Raw genomic sequence first — 21,732 nt, 5'->3', positions numbered from 1 at the left:
ATTTACTCCACATTCTGGTGTTTGATCTGAACAACTGAACCTCTTGACCATGACTGTGTGCTTTTATGTATAAAGTTGCTTTTTCCCAAAACTCATGCAAACTGCGTCACATGCCAAATGTGCGACTATCTGCTATATTCATTTGCTGTAAAATGTTCTGTATTTGTTTAGGTAAGTTAATGCAGCTGAAGTGGTAAAAAAAACAGCTTGAGAAAGAGAAAGTGAAGAAGTTGCTCAAAGCAACCAATCAGCTGTCAGTTAAAAATACATGCTACAAAATGATAGGTAGTAAGCTTATCGGTTGCTATGGGAAACTTCTGCCCTTCTCCTTTCTTTACAAAGTTAGTTACTGTTTACATCTATGCTTTCAATCAACTTACAATTTGAGAATACAAAAATAAAAAAAAACCTTCAGTGAAACAGCAGAAAAGTGACAGATAACTTAGTTTATGTAGTGTGTCATTGCCTGGGTTGTCATTTTGATTAGAAATATATGGCGTGAAGCATATTTCCGGATTCAGCAAAGTGTTTTGGTGCTTAGCTCTCAGACATAACAACTTTGGATCGCTCCCGCTCCCAGGAATTATGTGTGACGACTTGTAAGACGTTTTCTACCGAAATACACTTAGCAGTTTGTCCACACGTTCATTCTCTGTTTAACATTCTTAAATGCACACTGGATTGTCTCATTTATTATTAACAGCGCCCACTTTCCAATGAAACTTAACTTAAATCTTCCTGCAAATTTGTAATCATATTCTATAACTGTAATTACTCAAAAGACAAAAACCAGAGTCAAGACTGTAATTATATTTGCGGCCAGGTAGGGTCATATACATACTGAGAAATAATATCCCATTATACAAATTACAAGTCAAAGGACAGTTGGCAGGACCGTGCACTAGAAGGGCAATTTGCTAGCTAAGCCTTGTTATAGGTGTGTTTATGCTGCTGAATTGTATTTAAAGTATTAGTCATGAACCAGTTACTTAGTAAACCTTAGCTGCCTGGGGTGTCACCCTCTGCTGCGGTGCTTCTAGCACAGTGTGATCTGTATTGCAGCACTGATCTGAAGACCACAGCAGTGAGTGATGCCCCAGGCAGGGAAGAGGAACTCTATGGGTTATGAAAGATGCAGGGTGCTAGAATGAACAATGGATCATCCCATGTGTAGGGTGCCTAATATTTAATGAATTGCAACAAAGCTGATCATCCTCCGGTATACATTAGAAACATATGTGATACACTCTAGCTATTTCACAACATGTTAAGTGACTGAAAAGAATGATCCTGTCATTGTATATGTTTATGTTTCCAGTCTGTGGCTAGCAAACAACATTCTTTTGAGTTTCTATCAACTTAAGACCCCCGTAAACTTTTGTGATTTAGGTTGACTTCACCCGATTCTAACGGATCGGGCCAAGAAATTGTTTGAAATCCTCTCAAATCGCATGTGCTTGACATTGCATCCGATGTGCGGTCCCGTGCACATCAGATGGGAGTCAGAGATCAGACCTGCCTGCATGACCACCCTCCAACTCGGTTTTTTCTCTCTCCACAGGGGTAATTATTTTCCTTAAACAACCAATCCACCCAGAGGTTAGATAATGCTTGTTCTTTTCCACCTAGAAACATTATCTAACCTCTGGGTGGATTTGGGTGCGCAAGGAAAATAATTACCCCTGTGGAGAGAGAATAAAACACTGGGACTTTTTTTTATCACACTTTAAGTGTAAGTGTCATTTAAAACTCTGAGCTCCTTCTTAAGCGCAAGTAACAATATATCATTTTTTATTGCAATTCTAGGTACTTGTTTAGTTTCAAAGCGGCAGATATCGCATGCGATTTGCATACGATTTGATGTGCGATGCGATTTACTACCTGCTCATAACCCCACTATCCACTACGGCATACAGCTGATTTTATATAGTGTGGCGAGCGCAGTGAGCCACTGAGCCCGAAGTGTGGCAAGCGGACGCGGATTACTTTACATGTATTCCGTGTCCGATCGCCATGGAATACATGTAAAGTAATCCGCGTCCCCTCGCGGGGCTCGCTGCGCTCGCCACACTATATAAAATCAACTCTATGCCATAGTGGATAGTGGGGTTTTGAACAGGTACTAAATCGCACATAAAATCATATGCGATATCGCATGCAAATTGTATGCAAATCGCATGCGATTTATCTGCCGCCGTGAAACTAAACAAGTACCTGGAATACTCTAGACCAGAGTTTACCAAACACGGTCCACATGGCACCCCAGTGGTTGAGGTTTAGAGATATCCATGACAGGGGCAGTTAAGAAAGACTGACTTGGGTTCTAATTACGTCACCTGTGGCCAAGCATGTACAGTATATGCTGAAAATGTTAGGATACTTCAAGGACCACGTTTGGGAACCTCTGCTATAGACTGTCCTGTTTTCTTCTCTTGGTTTATTCAATCTTGGGAGGGGTGCTCCAGATGTGGGGCTGCAGTACAGTTCAAAATTCAAATGGGGGGTGCATACCCACTGTCATTCCAACCTGAATGGCAGTTTGTTGTCCCTACTTGAATTTTGGAGTGTGCTGCAGCCCCCACCTCTGGAACCGCCTCAGAATATATTTGGGGTAAAGTGATTACAATATAACTTAGAATTGCTGTTGTCCGGGATGTAGCTATCAGTCCTACATACAAGTGTGTAATATATCTTCCTTTGTTTGCATTTTAGGCCTTCCCCTGCATCTCTACTGGAATTTATGGTAAGAATTGGGTCTTTTTATTAATTGCATAATTATTTTTTCATTTTGGGAATTTAACCTCTATATTATTTAATAAATCCAATGTTTTTCCAAGATTTTGTTTAGGATCCTGTGTATACAGATATTACTGATACATGCACTGTAAATGGCTGGTGTGTTCCTATTCTCAGTGAGTGCTGATAATGCGTTATGTGGGCACTGTGGTTTTACCTTTTATCTTTCAGCAAGGTCTCATAATATTTTTGTTATGTAATATCTGTTGCACCCGATCCATGTATTATATTGTTCTATGATCCCTTTATCTCACTGGTTGCACAACATATTTTGGACCTTATTCTGGTCTATGTGCACCTATGCGAATTTCGCATGCGTATTTCTGTGTGCGGCCAGCCATGGTGAACTGATTGGGGCTCTCGCACACAAGTCTGCGGGCCAGGGGATGCAGCCATAGGCACACCCAGCATTTCATGGGCATTCCCATGGTATTCACCCAGTGATGCGGGTGCCGGGGGGCGGGCAACTGACATCCCCAAATGTCAGCTGCCCGCCATGTTCCCCACAAGAACACATGCAAAGCTAAGACACCTGAGAGTGTCTTAGTTTTGCGCGTATCCACCACATCATTCGATGGTTGGCGACCAACCAATGATGTGGGTGTCGCCCCATAAGCTGCGAATGGATGTTTATGCAAAACATCCATTCCCAGACGTGTAGGGATCGCGGCCCGCGAGGGGGGGGGGTGGCGGCACTACGGGCGGAGGGCGTTCTTCACAAGACACACAGCACTGCAAATTTTTTTCAGATATTCCACATTATGCACCACACCGTAATGTCCCTTATAACATTAAGTGCCTTTTATACCTTATTATGCTCCACATAGTAGAGCCCCTTACACAATTTAATGCCACAAACACCTCCTTGCACCACATTATGCCCCATGCAGGCTTATACTGGCCCGCCAGGGCACCGATGGATTCACTGGTGGGCCCCATTGATTTATAACCCTGCCTTAAAATCAATTCCATAGCTCGTGACCCTACTAACAGCAGCGCTACATTTGGGAGCGGTAACCCAATACTCAATGACCCTGTGAAAGGTCTATTTTAATAGTGCATTTGTACAACTTTGTAGCCACACATTACAAGTGCGGAATTCAGCAGATTGAAGGGGACCTGTCCATATTAAAAGGACTTATATTAATGCATCAATGTTCTGGTGACATTGTTCACTAATATTCATATTTTTGTTTTTCATTCATTTTTTTTTTAATGAAGCTTTGATCCACCTCTAAACATTTCCTATTATATTTTTATATTGTGTGTTTATTAAATTATGTTATTTTGAGATTAACAGGCGTATAATTTTGTATCTGCATATATTGTCCCTGCTTCTTATAATATTAACGCAAATATATTTCTGGTTGGTTCTGTGGTGAGATATCTTTGTATGCTTCCACAGGCAGATTTATATTTTTGTATATCAGCCATTCTGTTTTGAATTAATGATATGTCCATAACAGTGAGATACAACAGCTATGACGGTTAATGTGTGCTGAAATTCAGATTATTCCGATCCATTTTCTGTTATTTATAATATTTCTGTAGCTATGCATATGTTTATCAGTATATATGTGTCACCTAGCACCTATATACTACATACATCTATACATGTTTTATTGATATACATTTTATCTCTGTAGTAATTTTAACACATTTGCATGAGTGGAACTGTCCTTGTTTGAAAGGCACATTTTTTCTTTATATGCTAGGTGGCACCTATAATGACTAGCCACTCCCCTCTGGTCAGGTGGCCACACGCCTTCAAGAAAATAACCACACCCTCTGTTGGCCCCTTTTAGTGCATTTCCCTGGTAAGCCCTTCATGTCCCAGTCCGACACTGGCCCCATGTCCCACAAAGTAATGCTCCTTATAAATTATGTCAGACAGTAAGGCAACACCAACTTTTCAACTACCTGCTCATTGTTAGGGGTTTCATACCAATTTCCTGTTTGGCATCTGTGGTCACTTAGATGGGGCAGCATCTCGATCTTCTGGGTACCACTGTTTACACCTGCACCCTATCCCAAAATGGCCACTGCCTCTATTTTAGAGGTACTACTGGTCCAGGGCCACCAACAGGGGAGTGCCATGGGTACAGCTGTCCCGGGCCCTGGCCTCTAGAGGGGCCAGGGAAGCTGCCCACAGTGGCACAGCGACACCCCCACCCCCACACCCGCACAACGCCTCCTCCACCCGGCGGCCCCCCGGCCAGGCACGCACAATACACAGTGCAGCCTGCAGAGCGCCAAGCCTAGGATACAGAGGGGCTCTGCAGGCTGCACTGTGCAGTGTGCGCTCCCGACCGTCCGTGAAGGAGGGAGATGTTGTGCCACGGCTGCTGGTTGCCGCTGGTAAGTAATGGTAATTGGGGGGGGTAGGGGAAGTCAGGGTGCATGCAGATGGGCAGCCAGTCGCCGGGGGGGGGGGGGGCGCCGCTGTGCCCAACGGCACAGCAACGCTTCCCCCCGCCCCACGGCAACTATCGGCCCTTCCTCTAGCATCCTTTACAACAATATCCTCTGAGGTGGCAGCCATTTTGTGAGAACATTTTCAACAGTATTCCAAAAGGACTGCATGGACTACTGGTGCATACTAGCCGTGCGATTGCCTGACTTGCCCGGCCATAGAAACACAGGACTGCATGCATAATAATAATAACAATCAAAATAATAATACTTTGATTAATTATACACAAGAAAAATTAGCAATGTACACCCTCAGTGTCCAGCGTAACAGGTATGGGATCATGTATTCTCAGTGTAAATGAATTTATTATAAAAAGTAGGCAGTTGGGTATCTGCTAGGCAATGTGCAGAGCCTAAGGTGAGATTAAATCATTTGTGCATATCCGGACGAGACGGGAACACAGAATGAAACGTTTTATGAGGTTGGAAACTAATGAGCAGGACCGGTGGTGATGAAACATCAGATTGAATCGGTATTAGCTCAGCATGTTTGAAGCAGCTGATCCACTACACACAGAACTGGCAACATTAGGCATCAAGGTGATTACATCTACAGTATATATTATGTATGAATGCAATTGACATGCAGCACAGGGCTTAATCCATTTACATAGTTGTTTACTCAAAGAGTTGTTATTAGAATAACGAAACATCAATCGAAAGGGAAATTTGGCCAATGGATGGTTTTGCAGAGATTTGTATTTATGAACAGTTCATGCTTTTACCTTTTTTTTTTTTTACCTTTCCACCTTCTTCCTGTGCTTCTGTTTCTGTAACTCCCACATAATCCTGCACAATTTAATAATAAAATGTATCAACACTCATCTTGGCAAGATTCCCAGAATGTGACGCTGGCGTATTGGCCAGTTTGCTCAGACCGGTGCTGTCCAACAGCTTTTGTGTGGGCTATTTAGAGAAATCAATGGGCAGACTGCTGTGAGTGGGCTACGGTGGAGCTGTTCGAACATAAAATGCATAGAATAAACCTCAAGCAGCAGAGAAATTATATATTGCGATCACAAAATATATAAAACCCAACCTTTCTCATTACAGACTTCTTGTGTCAAACCGCATGTATTGATTATCCTCTTGGTACTTGTGAATAAACACATTTGGATTGCGGAATATTTATTTTCGTTACAGTAAATTAAACAATATTTTCATAAGATCAATATTTTGTAAGCACCTTGGTTTACACGCAGGAGTGGGGAACCTTTTTTGTGCCAAGGGCCGTTTTTAAGGGGAAAAAATCCTTTGGGGGCCATATGTAAAAATTTCTCTTACAAATTGTCCTGTTGCAGCCATCCCACGCTCCGGCAACTGCCGCTGAATAGGACTGACAGTCTCCAGCTGCTGTTGATTAAGAGGAATCTCGCGAGAACTACCGACCTCTCGCGAGAATTCCCCGGTACTTGACTCCCGGCAAAGCTGCCAGGTGGGTGGGAGGGACACTCAGACCGGCTACAGGGGCCGCATATGACCCCCGGGCCTGAGGTTCCCCACCCCTGGTATACAGCTACAGTGTGTTACATGTGTCACTCCTGTACTTGTCTATCAGTAATAGAACATATTACTGTCTGTTACACGTGTCACTTCCTGTACTTGTCTATCAGTAATAGAACATACTGCAGTGTGTTACATGTGTCACTTCCTGTACTCTTCTATCAGTAATAGAACATACAGTATTACTGTGTGTTACACATGTCACTTCCTGTACTCTTCTATCAGTAAAAGAACATACTGCAGTCTGTTTCACCTGTCACTTACTGTACTCTTCTATCAGTAAAAGAACATACTGCAGTGTGTTACAAGTGTCACTTCCTAGACTCTCCTATCAGTAATAGAACATATGGTACTTGTTTCCTAGCACGGCGCCCATCTCGTTGATTGTATGCCTTAAGTTTAAGGCACTTAAGGCATACAATCAACGCGATGGACCCGATTTTGTGTCAATCACCAGCTAATTTGGTGGTGAAAAACAAAATCGGGTTGATCGCGTCCATCGCGGCTCCTAATAAGGGGCCGCAATGCGACCGACGCGATCAACCCGATTTTCCCATAGGGAACAATGTTAAAAAAAAAATTTAAAGTGAAAATCGGGTTGATCGCGTCGGTCGCGGCCCATTATAATGGTCCGCGATGCGATCAACCCGATTTTACATAGGTGACAATGTGAAATGGGCCAATATGGCCCATTTCACATTGAATATGGTTAAAAATTATGTTTAATGCCCCCCCCATTGTTAACGCCACCCCACTATTGACACCAACCCGAAGCGTGGCGAGCGCAGCGGTACGCGTCCTCCGACCTTATCATACCCCTACTATCCACGTCGGGCGGAGTTGATTTTATATAGTGTGGCGAGCGCAGCGAGCCACCGAGCCCGAAGCGTGGCGAGCGGACGCGGATACCTGTGAAGCCCGGGAGGGGACGCGGATACCTGTGAAGGTATCCGCGTCCCCTTGCGGGGCACGCTGCGCTCGCCACGCTTCGGGCTCGGTGGCTCGCTGCGCTCGCCACACTATATAATTTCAACTCCACGCCGACGTGGATAGAAGGGGTATGAAAAGGTCGGAGGACGCGTACCACCGCCCCTCGCGGGCTCGCTGCGCTCGCCACGCTTCGGGTTGGCGTCAATAGTGGGGTGGCGTTAACAATGGGGGGGGGCATTTGAAACATGGGGGGGGTTTAGTATTAAAATGGGGGGTTTTGGGGCTTTTTACATTAAAATTTATGTAAAATCTGGTCTAAAGGACCATTTTACATTGATTCCAATGTAAAAATCGGGTCGATCGCGTCGATCGCATTGCATGCGATTTGGTTGGCATGCGATGCGATCGACCCGATTTTTCCGACCCGATGGATACAATCAAAATCGGTGGCGCCGTGCTAGGAAACAAGTACCGAACATATCATTGCAGTGTGTGCTGTTCAGCCTTATCTTTCTACAGTAGAAATCAAATCTTGTTTTGGAAGTTCTTCCCAATAGCGTTGCACAAATTTGCTGAATTAGTTGCTTTGCTTTCACCCTTATGTCCAATTCATTATACACCAGTTAGATGTGGTTCTAGCCAGAAAATTGTTTTGGCCACGTCACAAGAGTTTACAGCGAATCAACCAGAATAAACCCTTAAATGCTTAAATGCTACTTTACACATACAGTACATGTATGTACTGTACATCACTGGGCCCATTTGCTATCAGGGACTCCATTGGGCCGCATAGTCTTCAGCAAGTTCACTTGTGGGACCTAATGTAATCTTTGGATGACATTGATTTCTGTATCCCTGCTGCCTCCACCGCACTGTGTGCTCAGAGAATGTGGCCATGAATGTGCAGTGGGCCAGACGGGCACTGGTAAGTACCGTGGCTACTTATAGGGCCTTATTTTGGTTCATTCTTTCTGACAAAATCCTTCTTAGATGGGCAAAACCATGTGCACTGCAGGTGGGGCAGATGCAACATGTGCAGAGAGAATTAGATTTGGGTGGGGTTTTACTTCAAAGTGAGATCTATATTGCAGTGTAAAAATAAAGCAGCCAGCATTTACCCTGCACAGAAACAAAATAACTCACCCAAATCTAATTCTCTCTGCACATGTTACATCTGCCCCCCTGCAGTGCACATGGTTTTGTCCATCTAAGAAGGATTTTGACAGAAAGAATGAACCAAAATAAGGCCCATAGTGAGGACTGCTGCTTTATTGGAGCAGTTGTCCCAGCATTGGAGCAATATTAAATTGCACTGATAAGTATTCATTGCTGCAACTGGCAGCAAGTTGGTTACTTAATAATCTGGGTCAAGCAGTCCCAAATGATGAATAGGTTCCTAAAGCTTTTGCTTTTCCATACTTAATATCTTAATTGGTATGAGATGTTTGGTAGTGCATCCATTCTCGCTTCTTCCACATACAATTCTCCTGAGATGTCATTATCTCAGTCCGGAGACCTCTGGATAATTAGATACATTTATACTGACCGTAAATTGAGAAACCTCTTTCAGTGACCAACTCATGCAGTTCATTTGTAATCTATACCATTATTCCTAAGAAGGTGGTTACAAATACATGTTCTATGCAGTATACGGTTGTTAGGTCGACACACCTAAGGTCGACATGCATTCGGTCAAACACTAAGATTTTAACCCAAACAATTTTCAGACATTTTTGCAGTTCAGAATTTGCATTTTGAATAGGAATTTCGCTTATTGGAGTGCAAAAATCACATGATTGTAGCAGCTTTTAACCATTTTCTAGAAATTCAAAACTCAAGATTCAGATTTTAAATCTGAATTCCAAACCAAAACACTTGAGGTTGATTTCCTCGCTTCTTCCACATACAATTCTCCTGAGATGTCATTATCTCAGTCCGGAGACTCTGGATAATTAGATACATTTATACTGACCGTAAATTGAGAAACCTCTTTCAGTGACCAACTCATGCAGTTCATTTGTAATCTATACCATTATTCCTAAGAAGGTGGTTACAAATACATGTTCTATGCAGTATACGGTTGTTAGGTCGACATGCATTCGGTCAAACACTAAGATTTTAACCCAAACAATTTTCAGACATTCTTGCAGTTCAGAATTTGCATTTTGAATAGGAATTTCGCTAAAAATCACATGATTGTAGCAGTTTTTAACCATTTTCTAGAAATTCAAATCTCAAGATTCAGATTTTAAATCTGAATTCCAAACCAAAACACTTGAGGTTGATTTCCAAAAACAAAACACTTCAGTTAAATTAGAGCCAAAACACTACACTCTGTGTACATCTCTACATAAAATCACAAGTAAATAAATTAATAACAAAGGTGATTTTTCTTGAATGCTAAAACATTGCAATATCTGTGCAAAATTTGCTGCACAAATGTTAATATATTGTATTTCATTGTTTTGGCCCGGTAGGTAGTTTTCTACCCACCACTGTAGTTTTTTCTCTTTAAATAAAGAAAAAATCTAATTCAACCAGATTTCTTTTAATTGGGACTAAATTCCTCAAGAATCCTGGAAAAAGTCCAACCGATCCAGGTTCCAGGCCAAAACAGGTTAAATGCTTTTTTAAATTGTGCTTTGAAATTCACAAAGTCCTTGACACTTCTGTATGTTTTATGTTTTTGTTATGTCTACTATATATATATATTTTTTTGTTCCTTTGACTTGTCCTAGCCTGAACCTTTCACTGGGATATTTTTATATGTCCAATTTTTTGAAGAATTGCAACCTGAAAAAACTATTACAGTTATTATTATTATTATTATTATTATAGATATAGTTTTTCCAATTATTTTTTGCTGAAAATAAAATGCTAAAAAGTTTATATAGAAGCAAGTTACTTTATGTTACAAATAATATTACCGACTAATGATTTTGGAACAGTTTATAAACTTTTTATGACAAGTAATTATTCTAGGCAAGGAAAAACAGGAAATAGAACATTAAAAGGGGATGCATTTATTTATTCAGGAATATAGATTTAAGAATATTAAATACGTAGAAAAGAGGCCAGTATATACTAGCAACCTGTGACTGTCTATATCCGTATTTCTACATAGTGTATTTTTTTTAATTGCGGAATCAGATTAGATTTACTGTATTTGGAATACTTATTATTGTTACACATAGAGTACTCCAGGCCAAGGGGCACAATCTTCTCTTGTAGGGATGCAATCCCAGAATGTCAGCGTGCACCTGGATTTCTTCTAAAGCGCATGGATTTAAAGGGCCAGGTGTGTAAGAAGGGAAGTGATTGCTAATGGGATCACATCCTCCTTCTTTGGGATCCCAACAGAGCGCTCTGCTTACCACGCATGCTACGCAGTTACTGCTGGGGAGGGACACAACAGATCCCTCTCCCAGTAAATGCAGTGTAGGTGTAGTGTAGCCCATAGGCTGCAGTGGTAAGCGCTATCTAAAGATAGCATTCGTTACCAGGACAAAGCTCAGGAATATTTCTCAAAGTGCTCATTATATTATATTATATATACAACCAGACTGTTTATAGTTAATCAGCCGCCACAATTGTTGCAGAAAATATATGTTACAGTTACAAAGACTTATAAATCGTTTGACCAAAAAGTAAATATCCAAGGTGCACACTTACTATCTCTAAGTGAAATAATTTTATGCTATATTGTAAAAAATATATTGTATTGTGTATATTATTGTCTTGTTTATAGGTGGCCACCTAAATAAATTTTAAAATCTACTTTAATAAAATTTGATGAAACAAAACCATCATTTAAAAACCAATTTGTGTGAAAGTGTATTCCTACATGGTGCCAGAATATTAGCGCAGTCTTTCCTATCCACTGATGTCATCATGCCTGATGTTATCAGTGAGGAGCACTGAGAGAGGTTGTGTTGGTAGGGGCCCCACTGCATTGCTTTGGCGGGGGGGGGGGGGAATTCTGTTAAGATGGCTCTGTCTTGGGGGCGTAGCTTGACCGGCAGGGTGCGAGGTCACAAGGAGTGAGAGCTCCGCAGCTATCCTGTATATTCATCCTGACGTGGGAGCCCCTGGTCGCCCTGTGTTTACTTCTCTCTTCTCTGGAGCTGCTCCCGTGTCCCCTGTGCCGTATGTGATCCTCCTGCTCAGTTCATGGAGGCCTGGACGTCTGGCTGGGCCTGCTGTGACCGGTGCTCCCTCTCCTTCAGATGCGAGCGCCATTTTGGAATCTCCGACAGCTCTGACAGAACACCGCTGTTTCTGACGTGCGGCCCCGATATCCGATGCTGGTGCCTCTTGCCGGGTAACTCGGCAGTTGGGGGCATCTGGTGGCTTTCCAGGGACTTAGCGGCGAGAGCGGGAGTTGTCTCTTTGGGGATGCACAGAGATGCCGGCGCCATCTTGCTTGCCTGTCCCCTGGGCTGCGGCGCCTATGTTGACCTACTCCTACACATACTGAGCTCGGTAGGAACCCCTGCTCTATCTGGAACACGCAAGGTAGTGGGCTCTGGTGTCCTGCACAAGCTCTGCTTTCCGAGTGACTTCCTCTGTGGTACTTGAGGTTAGTAGGCGATGTCCTTAACAAACCCGTGAAAAGCCCTGGCGGTGTGCTAGCGACTGCCATTCTACCCAGTACTGAGTGCCACTTCACCATTTACGATGTCAGGTTATGTGCAACAAATCCTTCAGGCCATAAATGCCTCCAGTCAAAGGCTCCTTGCTCAATTTGAAGTTCTGGCGGCTGGTGCCTTTAAATCCTGATGCTGTGGACTCCATGTCTTTATCACCGGCTCAACTTTTGGATGCTCATGCTAAGGAAGAGGAGTCCTCTATACCCGCTGACACCATTTTATCTCCTGTTTTGGAGGACTTAAAAATCCTCGATGCGGCTGTACCACTGGACTTGAAGCGACGACGCTTAATTTTTGATTGTTTCTTTTGCCAATATATCTGTGCTTGTTCTTGGATAAACAGGGCAAATTTGGGACTATTATCTCCTTAATCACAAACTGTACATGTGCATTTTTGGGTATACAGGGGTGCTAAAACTTTCTTCTCTACCTCTGCTAAATACTGGCCGGACTAAGGAGAGATATTTTTCTCTGATTTGTTGTTTTGGATGCCATTTATACTGCTATGTTTACTGTTTCTTCTCTTTAGAACGATGTTGATATACTGCCTTGGTATATAATTAACCCCTACTTAGTATATGTTATCCTGTTTGATATATCAGAGCTGGGATTGTCATAAATAGGATCACTAATATATATTCTGAATGGAATGTATTTATTCTACTGCATCATTTAACCGAGAGGTCTGGCCCTATCTTTGTTATAATATCCGGCCTTTTTATATGCCCCAGTCAGTTATCTGTTCATCATCCTTTATTTAGATAGGGGGGGAGGGGGAGGGGGGAGAATAGAGTTAGCTGTTAGCTTACAGTTAGCTGGGTGGGAGAAGTGTTTCGGGATCCAGGTATACCTAGACTGGGGTTAGGTCATACAGGGTGGGGGGTTATGGGGAGGTTTGTTTTTGGGTCCTTTTGGGATTTTATTTTGTTAGCAATAAGTAGGTTTACTTTGTGGGTTCTATTCTGTTAGTACTTAGCTGGGCATTGTTCTCATTCTCTCTCTCCCAGTTTGATACTCCCGATGCGATACTGCGATGTTTAGATATTCGTACCTGTCAGTATTCGTTAGGTTATACTCCTTTCAATGTAAAGTGTTTAGCCATTACACGCTCTAAACTTTACTATATCTGCCCGAACGGCGCCTTCGGGTTTGTGCTCCATGACTATCCCGTATGTGGAGTGTACAGATATTACTCCTCACATGGATGTACACTTTACCCCCTATGTATGTCCTTTTGTGTATATCCTTCAGTGAGTGTTTGATATCTTATACTCATATTTGCATCGCCTATATCAATATGCCCATGTACCTTGGTTTTGTAATTATTAAAACCTTAATAAAAAAATATTGAATAAAAAAAAAAAAGATGGCTCTGTCTTAATTCCTGACATGTGGAGATCATACTGTATTAAAATGTTAAACTAAATTATCTGTGTGTATCTTCATTCCTTTACTTTAAAGGTTATTGAAGCTCCCTCCAATGCAAATGATCAATAAATAAAGATGAGTGGAGGATACATAGCAGCAGTCATTCTAATATACTATAAATTAAACCAAATGATAATTAGCATAAACTCTGTAGTGTATTATGAGCGTTATTCACACCTGATCACTGTTGTGCAAATTCACAATCCTATTGATTATATAAATACTGCGCATGCATTTGGATCGCATTTGCAATTCAAAACAAATAGCAAAAATATCTCGTCACAAGCCCGTAGCGATTTGACGGACAGGAAGTTGGCGTTTGGGGGTGGTAACCGGCCTCTTTCTGGGTGTGTCAGAAAAAATACGCAGGTATAACCGGCCTCTTTCTGGGTGTGTCACCGGCCTCTTTCTGGGTGTGTCAGAAAAAATACGCAGGCATGCCCAGGTGTTTCAGGGAGCGTAATGTGACGTCAGTGCCGGCCCCGTTCAGCCTGTCGCTGTTGTGGAGTTGTGGAAGGGTCAGACTTACTCACATTAGCGCAGACTGGGGAACTCATTAGATGATGAGTGAATTGTGTATGGATGTGCGACAGAATAGCTGAATAGTGCAATTTTCTCGCAGATATAATAGGATGGGTTTTCTGTTTGGACGGCGGCTATCTGCTCACGCTCCTGTACATGACAGGGTTGCCTATCCCAAAAATCCCCCCCCTCCCCCACTCAGCTGGCTTCCCCCGCAGCCCCCTCCTCCACCGGTAAAATACCATTATCTTCGGTTCTTTGGGGAGGGGGGGGAGTCGGGACCAAAATGGCACATATTGTGTAATTTAAGCCTCCTCTTTCTGGCATTTTCTGTGCTGGGGGTTTGATGACATCAAGCTCCAGGCCCCAGAAATGTTTTATAGAGTCTCCTCTCCGGGCTGCTCTCGGAGAGGAGACTTCTAAAGTAGGCAACCTTGGTCAATGGAGTTTGCGGACATGGGGGGGGGAGAGGCTCATTGGTGAGATCTGTGTAATCATGCCAAATCAGCACCCACATTGCAGTCAGGTAAATAAACCTGGGAGACAGGAGACCTCTCTGACTTTCCCGGGAGGCTGGCTGCTCTGTTATTAGTTATACTGGGATAACAACAGTTTGCAGTATAATACAGTAGATGGGAAATAACTGGAAAACACAAAGATTTGGAGAAATGTTATTGTGAAAATGATGAAGTCACAAATCCCATCATTCTGCTTTGGAACATGTTTCAGTTCTGCCTGCGGTCTATAGATTTAGCACTGTACAGTGTGAGTATCTATACCCAGAGAGAGCACTTTCCTTACAGAAGGCTTATAGGACGTTTGCAGGCTTTGTAATGGAGATATTGATTTACAGTTCACTAAAGCTCCAGTAAGCAGGTTTATTTCATCCATATACTGTTCCTACATTAACAGGAGGTAGCATGGGGAGAGGCGAGTTAAAGTCTTTACTTAACACATGCAGGGACTGAATCTGTGGCAGTAATCTGCTCTGCAGCACTGCGCTATGCCTGGAACAAATTCCCATTCACTTAAAGTTTAAGGCAATTACACCTGATGTGTGGTTAAGTAACTAACTACTGTATATAGCATGGCACATGTCAGCTTAATTATAATAACTAATTAGGATAAAAAACTTATATAGGATATTATATTCACCTTCCTATAAGTGATAACATACCTCCCAATTGTCCCGCTTATTGAGGGAACATACCGTTTTTTGGGGACGTTCCCGCGTCCCTCCCGGGGCCAGCAAGTGATAACATACCTCCCAACTGCCCCATTTATCGCGGGAACGTCCCGTTTTTTGGGGGGACGTTCCGGCATCGCTCCCAGGGTCGGCATGTCCCGTGGCAGGGGGGGAGTCGGGAGTTCCCCCCTGTCGCACATGAATAGATGCTGTGCACATGTGCACAGCATCTATTCCTGCAGCCAGAGGGACTGGTGGCATAGCCAGCAGCTCACGGAGGCATGCCCCCGCAGCTGCAAGAATGGGGCGTGGCATCACGGCAGCTCTGCAAGTAAAGGCCACGCCCTTCACACTAGGCAAAACCCCAAAAATGTTGGCACATACCCACGACATTCACTGGCCCTCCTTTGGAGGATGAAAAGTTGGGAGGGATGTGATTAGATATCTGAAGCCACCAAAAGTATACAAAAGGCTGCATCTCAAACAAGGGCATATCTGCCATTCACATTATACGTGTTCCTCATTGGTTGCAAAGATGAATTAATGATGTTACTTAATAACTAATCTAAGTAACATTGGGCCTGATTCAGAGATATTATGCTAATGCTGCTGCAGCTGGTATGCAGATACTGTACAAAGGGGCAGATGTATGAAGCAGTGATAAGGTAGGAAAAATGATAAAGTGCCCAGTACTTTATCACCAGCCAATCAGCCTCCTGACTGTTAAGTTACAGGCTGGGTTTAAAAAGGAACAGTCAGGAGCTGATTGGCCGGTGATAAAGTACCAGTGCAAGTGGATATGTTGACCTTGGAAAGAATCATCTCAAATATAATATTTGCATTATATTAGTGTTAAAAAAAAACCTGTAGTTCATTGCCCAGTGAGTAGGTGGTCTTATTGTCCCTGATGCCTAGGAAAAGCTGTAACATTTCACGTTCATATGTAGTTTCAGCAGCTTCATTCACTGCGTGATGGTTGATAGACTGCAACAATCTATCACCCAATCACCTGGTGCAGGAAATGAACTGTAGTCAGAGATTACTGTCTGTTTGCCCATGGCAATCTGGGAGACCAGGAAGAGAAGCAGTGGTGATGGATATTTGATATCTACACAATGGTCATAGCGATGATGGAGAGGAGATGTTAACCACTCTCACATTTTCAGGCGATTCAGCTTCTGCTGCCATGTAAAATCCAGCAAGATACAGAAATGTCTCTGTTTTAACCATGTTGGTTTTTTTCCCAGGTAGAATCCAATGTTTACAGATCCAAAGTGTATTGTTTGTGCATGCTTGTACATGAAAAAGATCCCATAACGGAGGCTGCTTATAATAAGTTATTTACTGATTATTTTTATCTTTGTCAGACTAAATGGAGATAGACACAGGGACATAATCTAATTGTGTCTTTGCCTTACGGGGGTGACGAGTAAAATCCCATTTGAGAACTTAACTTTTCGCACATTTCCGCTCACCGCCCCTTGGGGTGTCATTGCTGTCTACAGATGGAGCGCCTCCCAGCCATAACTGGGAATCGCTAGATTCCCTTAGCTGGCACAGGTTGTCGGACAGGTGCTCCATCTGATGGGGATGCGCGAGCGTCTCACACGCATGTGCGTCCCCGTCAGCCCTGAGCAGTACGACGGCGGGGAACGCTTTTCCTGCCCGTCTCCACTTCACGAGAAGGGGGAGACGGCAGGAGCTGCAGGTAGAAGCTGGGGACCGGCAGTGGAGGGCTCCAACAGAATGGGGCTCGCAAACATCTCATGCGTGCCACCCGCCCCCTTCCGTCAGCTTGTGGGGGCTGGCGGCGGATGGCGATCTTATCACCAGGAGCAGCTCCATCTGTACATCGCTATGGAATATGTTGGCATAATATAAATGCAAAGGGGATAGGGTCATTAATTCAACCCTATTAAGGTGGACATGCATTGGGTCAACCACTAAAGGTCAACAGGCCTTGGGTCGACACCTGAAATAGGTCGGCAAGGCTAAGGTCAACAGGTCGACATCCGGGACCAAAAAAAATGTAAAATCTCATTTCGGCCTTTTGACTATTGCCTTATCGACCTAATTCTTGTGTTCACCTAAGGTCTGTCCACCTTCCGTGGTCAACCCAATGCATGTCAAACTAAATTGGCTCGACCTAATGACCCATACCCATGTAAAGTACTGTTGGTGGCTCTGCGTGCCTACTGAGTACAGCCTGCTGACGTGAGTGTGTGCAGATGAGATGCTGTGCCTGACGTCTGCCCACAGGGGAGCATGTGCACTCACACACACACAGACACACACATCAATCTCAGCCTAGAAATACGTGTTTACATTAATCCATGAAGGGTCATTTCATATTTCAGTCATATATGTTTTACACACAAGAGAAACATTTTCTTTGGTCTATTTAAGAGCACCCAGCTGAGACATAGATTCTGAGTTACAGCTGGTACATAGCTATAAATAGACCCCCTACAGTACAGGATGCCGGCCTTGATATATACCGGAGGAATTTATCCACTGCCAATTACGGAAATGTTCTACACTGGCATTTACAAGGAACTGTACATTGCCAGGTGGCCTAATATAAAATGACAGCTTAACCCCACAGTACTAAAATACACTTTTGATAAAATATATATTTTTTTTTTATCAATATATGGTCAATTATTTCTGCATAATGTAGTTCGTGTTTAAGTTTGTAGGCAGGTAGAAAGTTAAGCTGGGTGTCATCTGTAGAGATGTTGGGCCAATATGCCCTTTTGTAATGGCAAATCGACTACATCGCTCAGTGTGGGCAGGTCTTCTGATATCTTCCGGAATCATATTGTCTTCTTCTATTATCTTCATGCAATGCTCGTTCCCATGGACAGATGTTCAGTTTTACAGATGGAGCAGCTCAATGGAGCTTCTCCTGGCGATAGAATTGCCAATCGCTGCCGTGCGCCAGCCGACAGAAGGGGGCACGCATGCATGAGATGCTTGCGTGCCCTGTTCTGTTGGAGCTCTCCGCCAGTCTCCAGCAGCTCCCCAGCAGCCCCCTGCAGCTCCACCAGTCTGCCCCCACTCCCTGCCCATCTCCCTGAAGCGGAGTCGGGCAGGGAAGCTGCTTTACATCACCTTGCTGATGGGAACGCACGAGTACAAGCGCACTTCAACACTATTTAATCTGATGGCGGTGACCATAACTGTGCTTGGTAGTAAGAAGTTGCTAAGGCTGCTTACTTCAATAGCTGGAACACTGAATAGCAGCAATAAAATTCACACTGGACCTTATTCAAGTCCTGAAGTATTTTCAGGGCATAGCACATACTATCAATGTGCGGTGTAATACGGGTCTGTGATGGCAGATGCAGGACGGAATCTGTCTATCAGTGATTGCTATGTCTTGCGGTATTACCACCGGTGTTGGGAAGACAAAGCCAGGCTCTCCATCAAAAGACAGAGATTTCTGGGCCCCTTATTAGCTCCTGGCTAGCAGGACCCCATCTGTGTCCAGGGCTTGATTAACAATGGGCCTGATGGAGCTACAGCTTCAGGCCCACTCTCCAAAGGCCCACTCTCCATATGCCTATTTTGTAGATGAGGACTGGGGCTTTCTGACGAGCCCAGCCCCGTGTCGCTAGCCCCCGGGGAACCAGAGATACCGCCGGGCAAACCTGGAAAGTTTTTCCTATAGGATAGCATGGGACCCGCTAATTCCGACCCCCACCTAGTTCCAACGGCCGCCAGTTCCCAAAATTATTAGGTGATGGCCACAACCCCTATTATTGCACATAATAGGTCCTTGATAATTTTCAGCTCCAGGTCCATTTAGACCTTAATCTGGCACTGTCTGTGTCACACAGCTGGACGATGGTGTCACAGAAGATGTGTCACCCTGACCTCATAGCTCAGCTCAGTAATACTGTACATGCAGAAGGTGTGATGCTGCATTATCATAGTGATATTGCTGCTGCTGCTTCTATAATAACTACTCCGTCAACATCTGATTCAGGCACGCTATTGGTAAGGTCATAGAACATTATCAGAAAGGCCAGGAAGGGTAAAAGGGGCAGATCAGAAGTGAGGTCAGGTAAGAGGTTGATAGCAAATGTGGAATCTAGTATCACCTGTACTTATTCCCAACACGACCGATGTCACAGTGAAATAAATATGTAAAATAAAGCAATAAATGTACATAAAACCAAATTCACTAATTAGTTTAAGAATTCAGTATTTTCAATATGTGTCAAAGGAACGCTGGAATTTTTGGACAATTCTAAAATACTAATTTCGAACACAGTGTAATTAAAGGAAATCATTTTTTATTCACTGTTTATTACATGAAGCCCAGTCTTCCTTTTGTCGAAAATGACTTTGGAATCTGTGTACTACTCAGTGGAGCAGAAGCCAGCTCACATCCAAGCTGTCACAACTGCAGTATTAGGCAGGTTTGAGGGACATCGTATGAGACCGGTAATTGGCAATCCATTTCTTTATTCCTTCTGTAAGCCATTCCTGACAAATTAATCACCATCAAAAGTTGGCTGCAGGAGAGGGGAAACCTACACAGCGGTAAAGAAAAATGGGGATTCTTTGTCCTCTGACAACCTAATCATTCAATTCACCCCATTAGGGCCAGCTTGGGGAACTCTGAATTTTGCCTGCCATCGAGTACCTCCCATAAATAAACTGTTCAGTCTCCAGCCCACTGCTTGGCTGATGTGATAAAGGTTATTGACTGCTGGCTAGATACCTCGTCAATCAAAGAATTCACCAAGGATAAAAATAGATTAATCACGATGAGAAGGAGACGCCATGCGCTAGTTTACAAGATCATTGAAGATAACTTGATTAAAATGAGATCCTGAAGAGAGATTTGAAGGCTTGAGTCAGGGGAGCTAAGGGACTCTACGGTAATTGGAGGTATGTTCGTTTTTGGACATCGGAGAATAGGCCAACAACATGTACTTGCTATGTTGACAACATCCGCTGACATTTTTAAACCGATTGGTGCTCAGATCATAAAAAAATAAAACAGAATTTCGTAGCGTGATCGTTTGTTAAGAAAAAAACGTCTGCAACTGAAAAATTGGCAGAAAAGCTCTGAAAATCTTTAAATATTTATCTTTCAAAGGAATCATTTGTATTTGAGGACTATCAGTATAAAAAAAGGGGCACACAAAGTTTTGGAAATAGACCTTTTCAGCCGTGGCAAGGCGATTTTACACAGCTAGCGGAGGGTCATAAACAGGGGCGAATTTAGGGGTGAGGGTGTCTGTAGGCACATTAATGGCTGCCCCCCCCCTGCCCAATTGTATTATTTTTATTGATTAGTTATAAGCCCTCATTTAATGATTGCCAATTTAATATCAGACATGCAGTAACTACATGTCCTATTCATTTACACTCTATTCAAGATGGAATATGGTACAGTACAGTGGATATTTTGCAGTTACTGGTACATTTCAGGCTGACAGTACTATCACATGCATCCAAGTGCCGCCCCCAAACATGTGCCGCCCCTAGGCACGTGCCTCACGTGCCTAATGGGAAATTCGGCACTGGTCGTAAAGCTAATTGTGAATTTGGGTACACTTTAAGAATGTTGCAATGTGCGCTTTACAATAAGTGCATTTTTTTAGTCACAATGTAAATACATGGCTGAGAAAGAATCCGGGGCTTGCCCTTAGGGCTATTTCACATGCTCCGGCTCCTGCCGTGCGGCGAAATCCTGCACGACCAGGAAGCCGTGCCACACACAGTAGTTTACAATGGAGGGGATGGCCACAGCCCAGCAGCCGTCCCTTCCAGTGGTGGGATCCGGCTGCAACCGGGTGGCCGGTCCGTGGCCGTCCCCTGTAAATGGACACATTTGTGTCCATTATTAATGGACACATTTGTATCCATTATTAACTGCTGTGTGCGGCACGGCTTCCTGGTCGTGCGGGGTTTTGCCGCCCGGCAGGAGCCGGAGCATGTGAAATAGCCCTACAGTATGTGTAACTTAACGACGAAGCAATTTAGATATGTATACTGTATATTAAAAATGCTGACAAACATCTTGCAATCGGATTTTATAGATATGGCTATATGGAGATTACAGCGCTCCCAGAGCCGCTGAGGTGGCATCACGCTTGATGAGACTTGATGCAGCAGATCAGCAGAAAAGTGTCCCTGGAAACTATTTGGAGATCTTGGCTCCTATGCATGGTTATCATTACTGTTTATAGAGAAGTCTCCGGCTGATCGCTAAAACATTAATGCGTT

The 21,732-nt window shown here is 43.4% G+C and overlaps 1 protein-coding gene across 3 annotated transcripts in view; it reads left to right on the top strand.

Moving 5' to 3' along the window:
* MACROD2 (mono-ADP ribosylhydrolase 2) overlaps positions 1 to 21,732 on the top strand; it is a 1,799,128-nt gene that overhangs the window by 1,283,973 nt on the left and 493,423 nt on the right. For all 3 annotated transcript variants that reach the window (XM_083175826.1, XM_083175824.1, XM_083175825.1), the window contains exon 7: positions 2,713 to 2,743. In XM_083175826.1, coding sequence (XP_083031952.1) covers positions 2,713 to 2,743 — 31 coding nt within the window. The remainder of the gene's footprint in view (positions 1 to 2,712; positions 2,744 to 21,732) is intronic.

Source organism: Crinia signifera, chromosome 3 (genome assembly GCF_055691185.1).
Source record: "Crinia signifera chromosome 3, ASM5569118v1, whole genome shotgun sequence".
Lineage (NCBI taxonomy): Eukaryota > Metazoa > Chordata > Amphibia > Anura > Myobatrachidae > Crinia > Crinia signifera.
The sequence above is the reverse complement of the archived record's forward strand: the minus strand, read 5'-3'. Positions and strand labels throughout refer to the sequence as shown.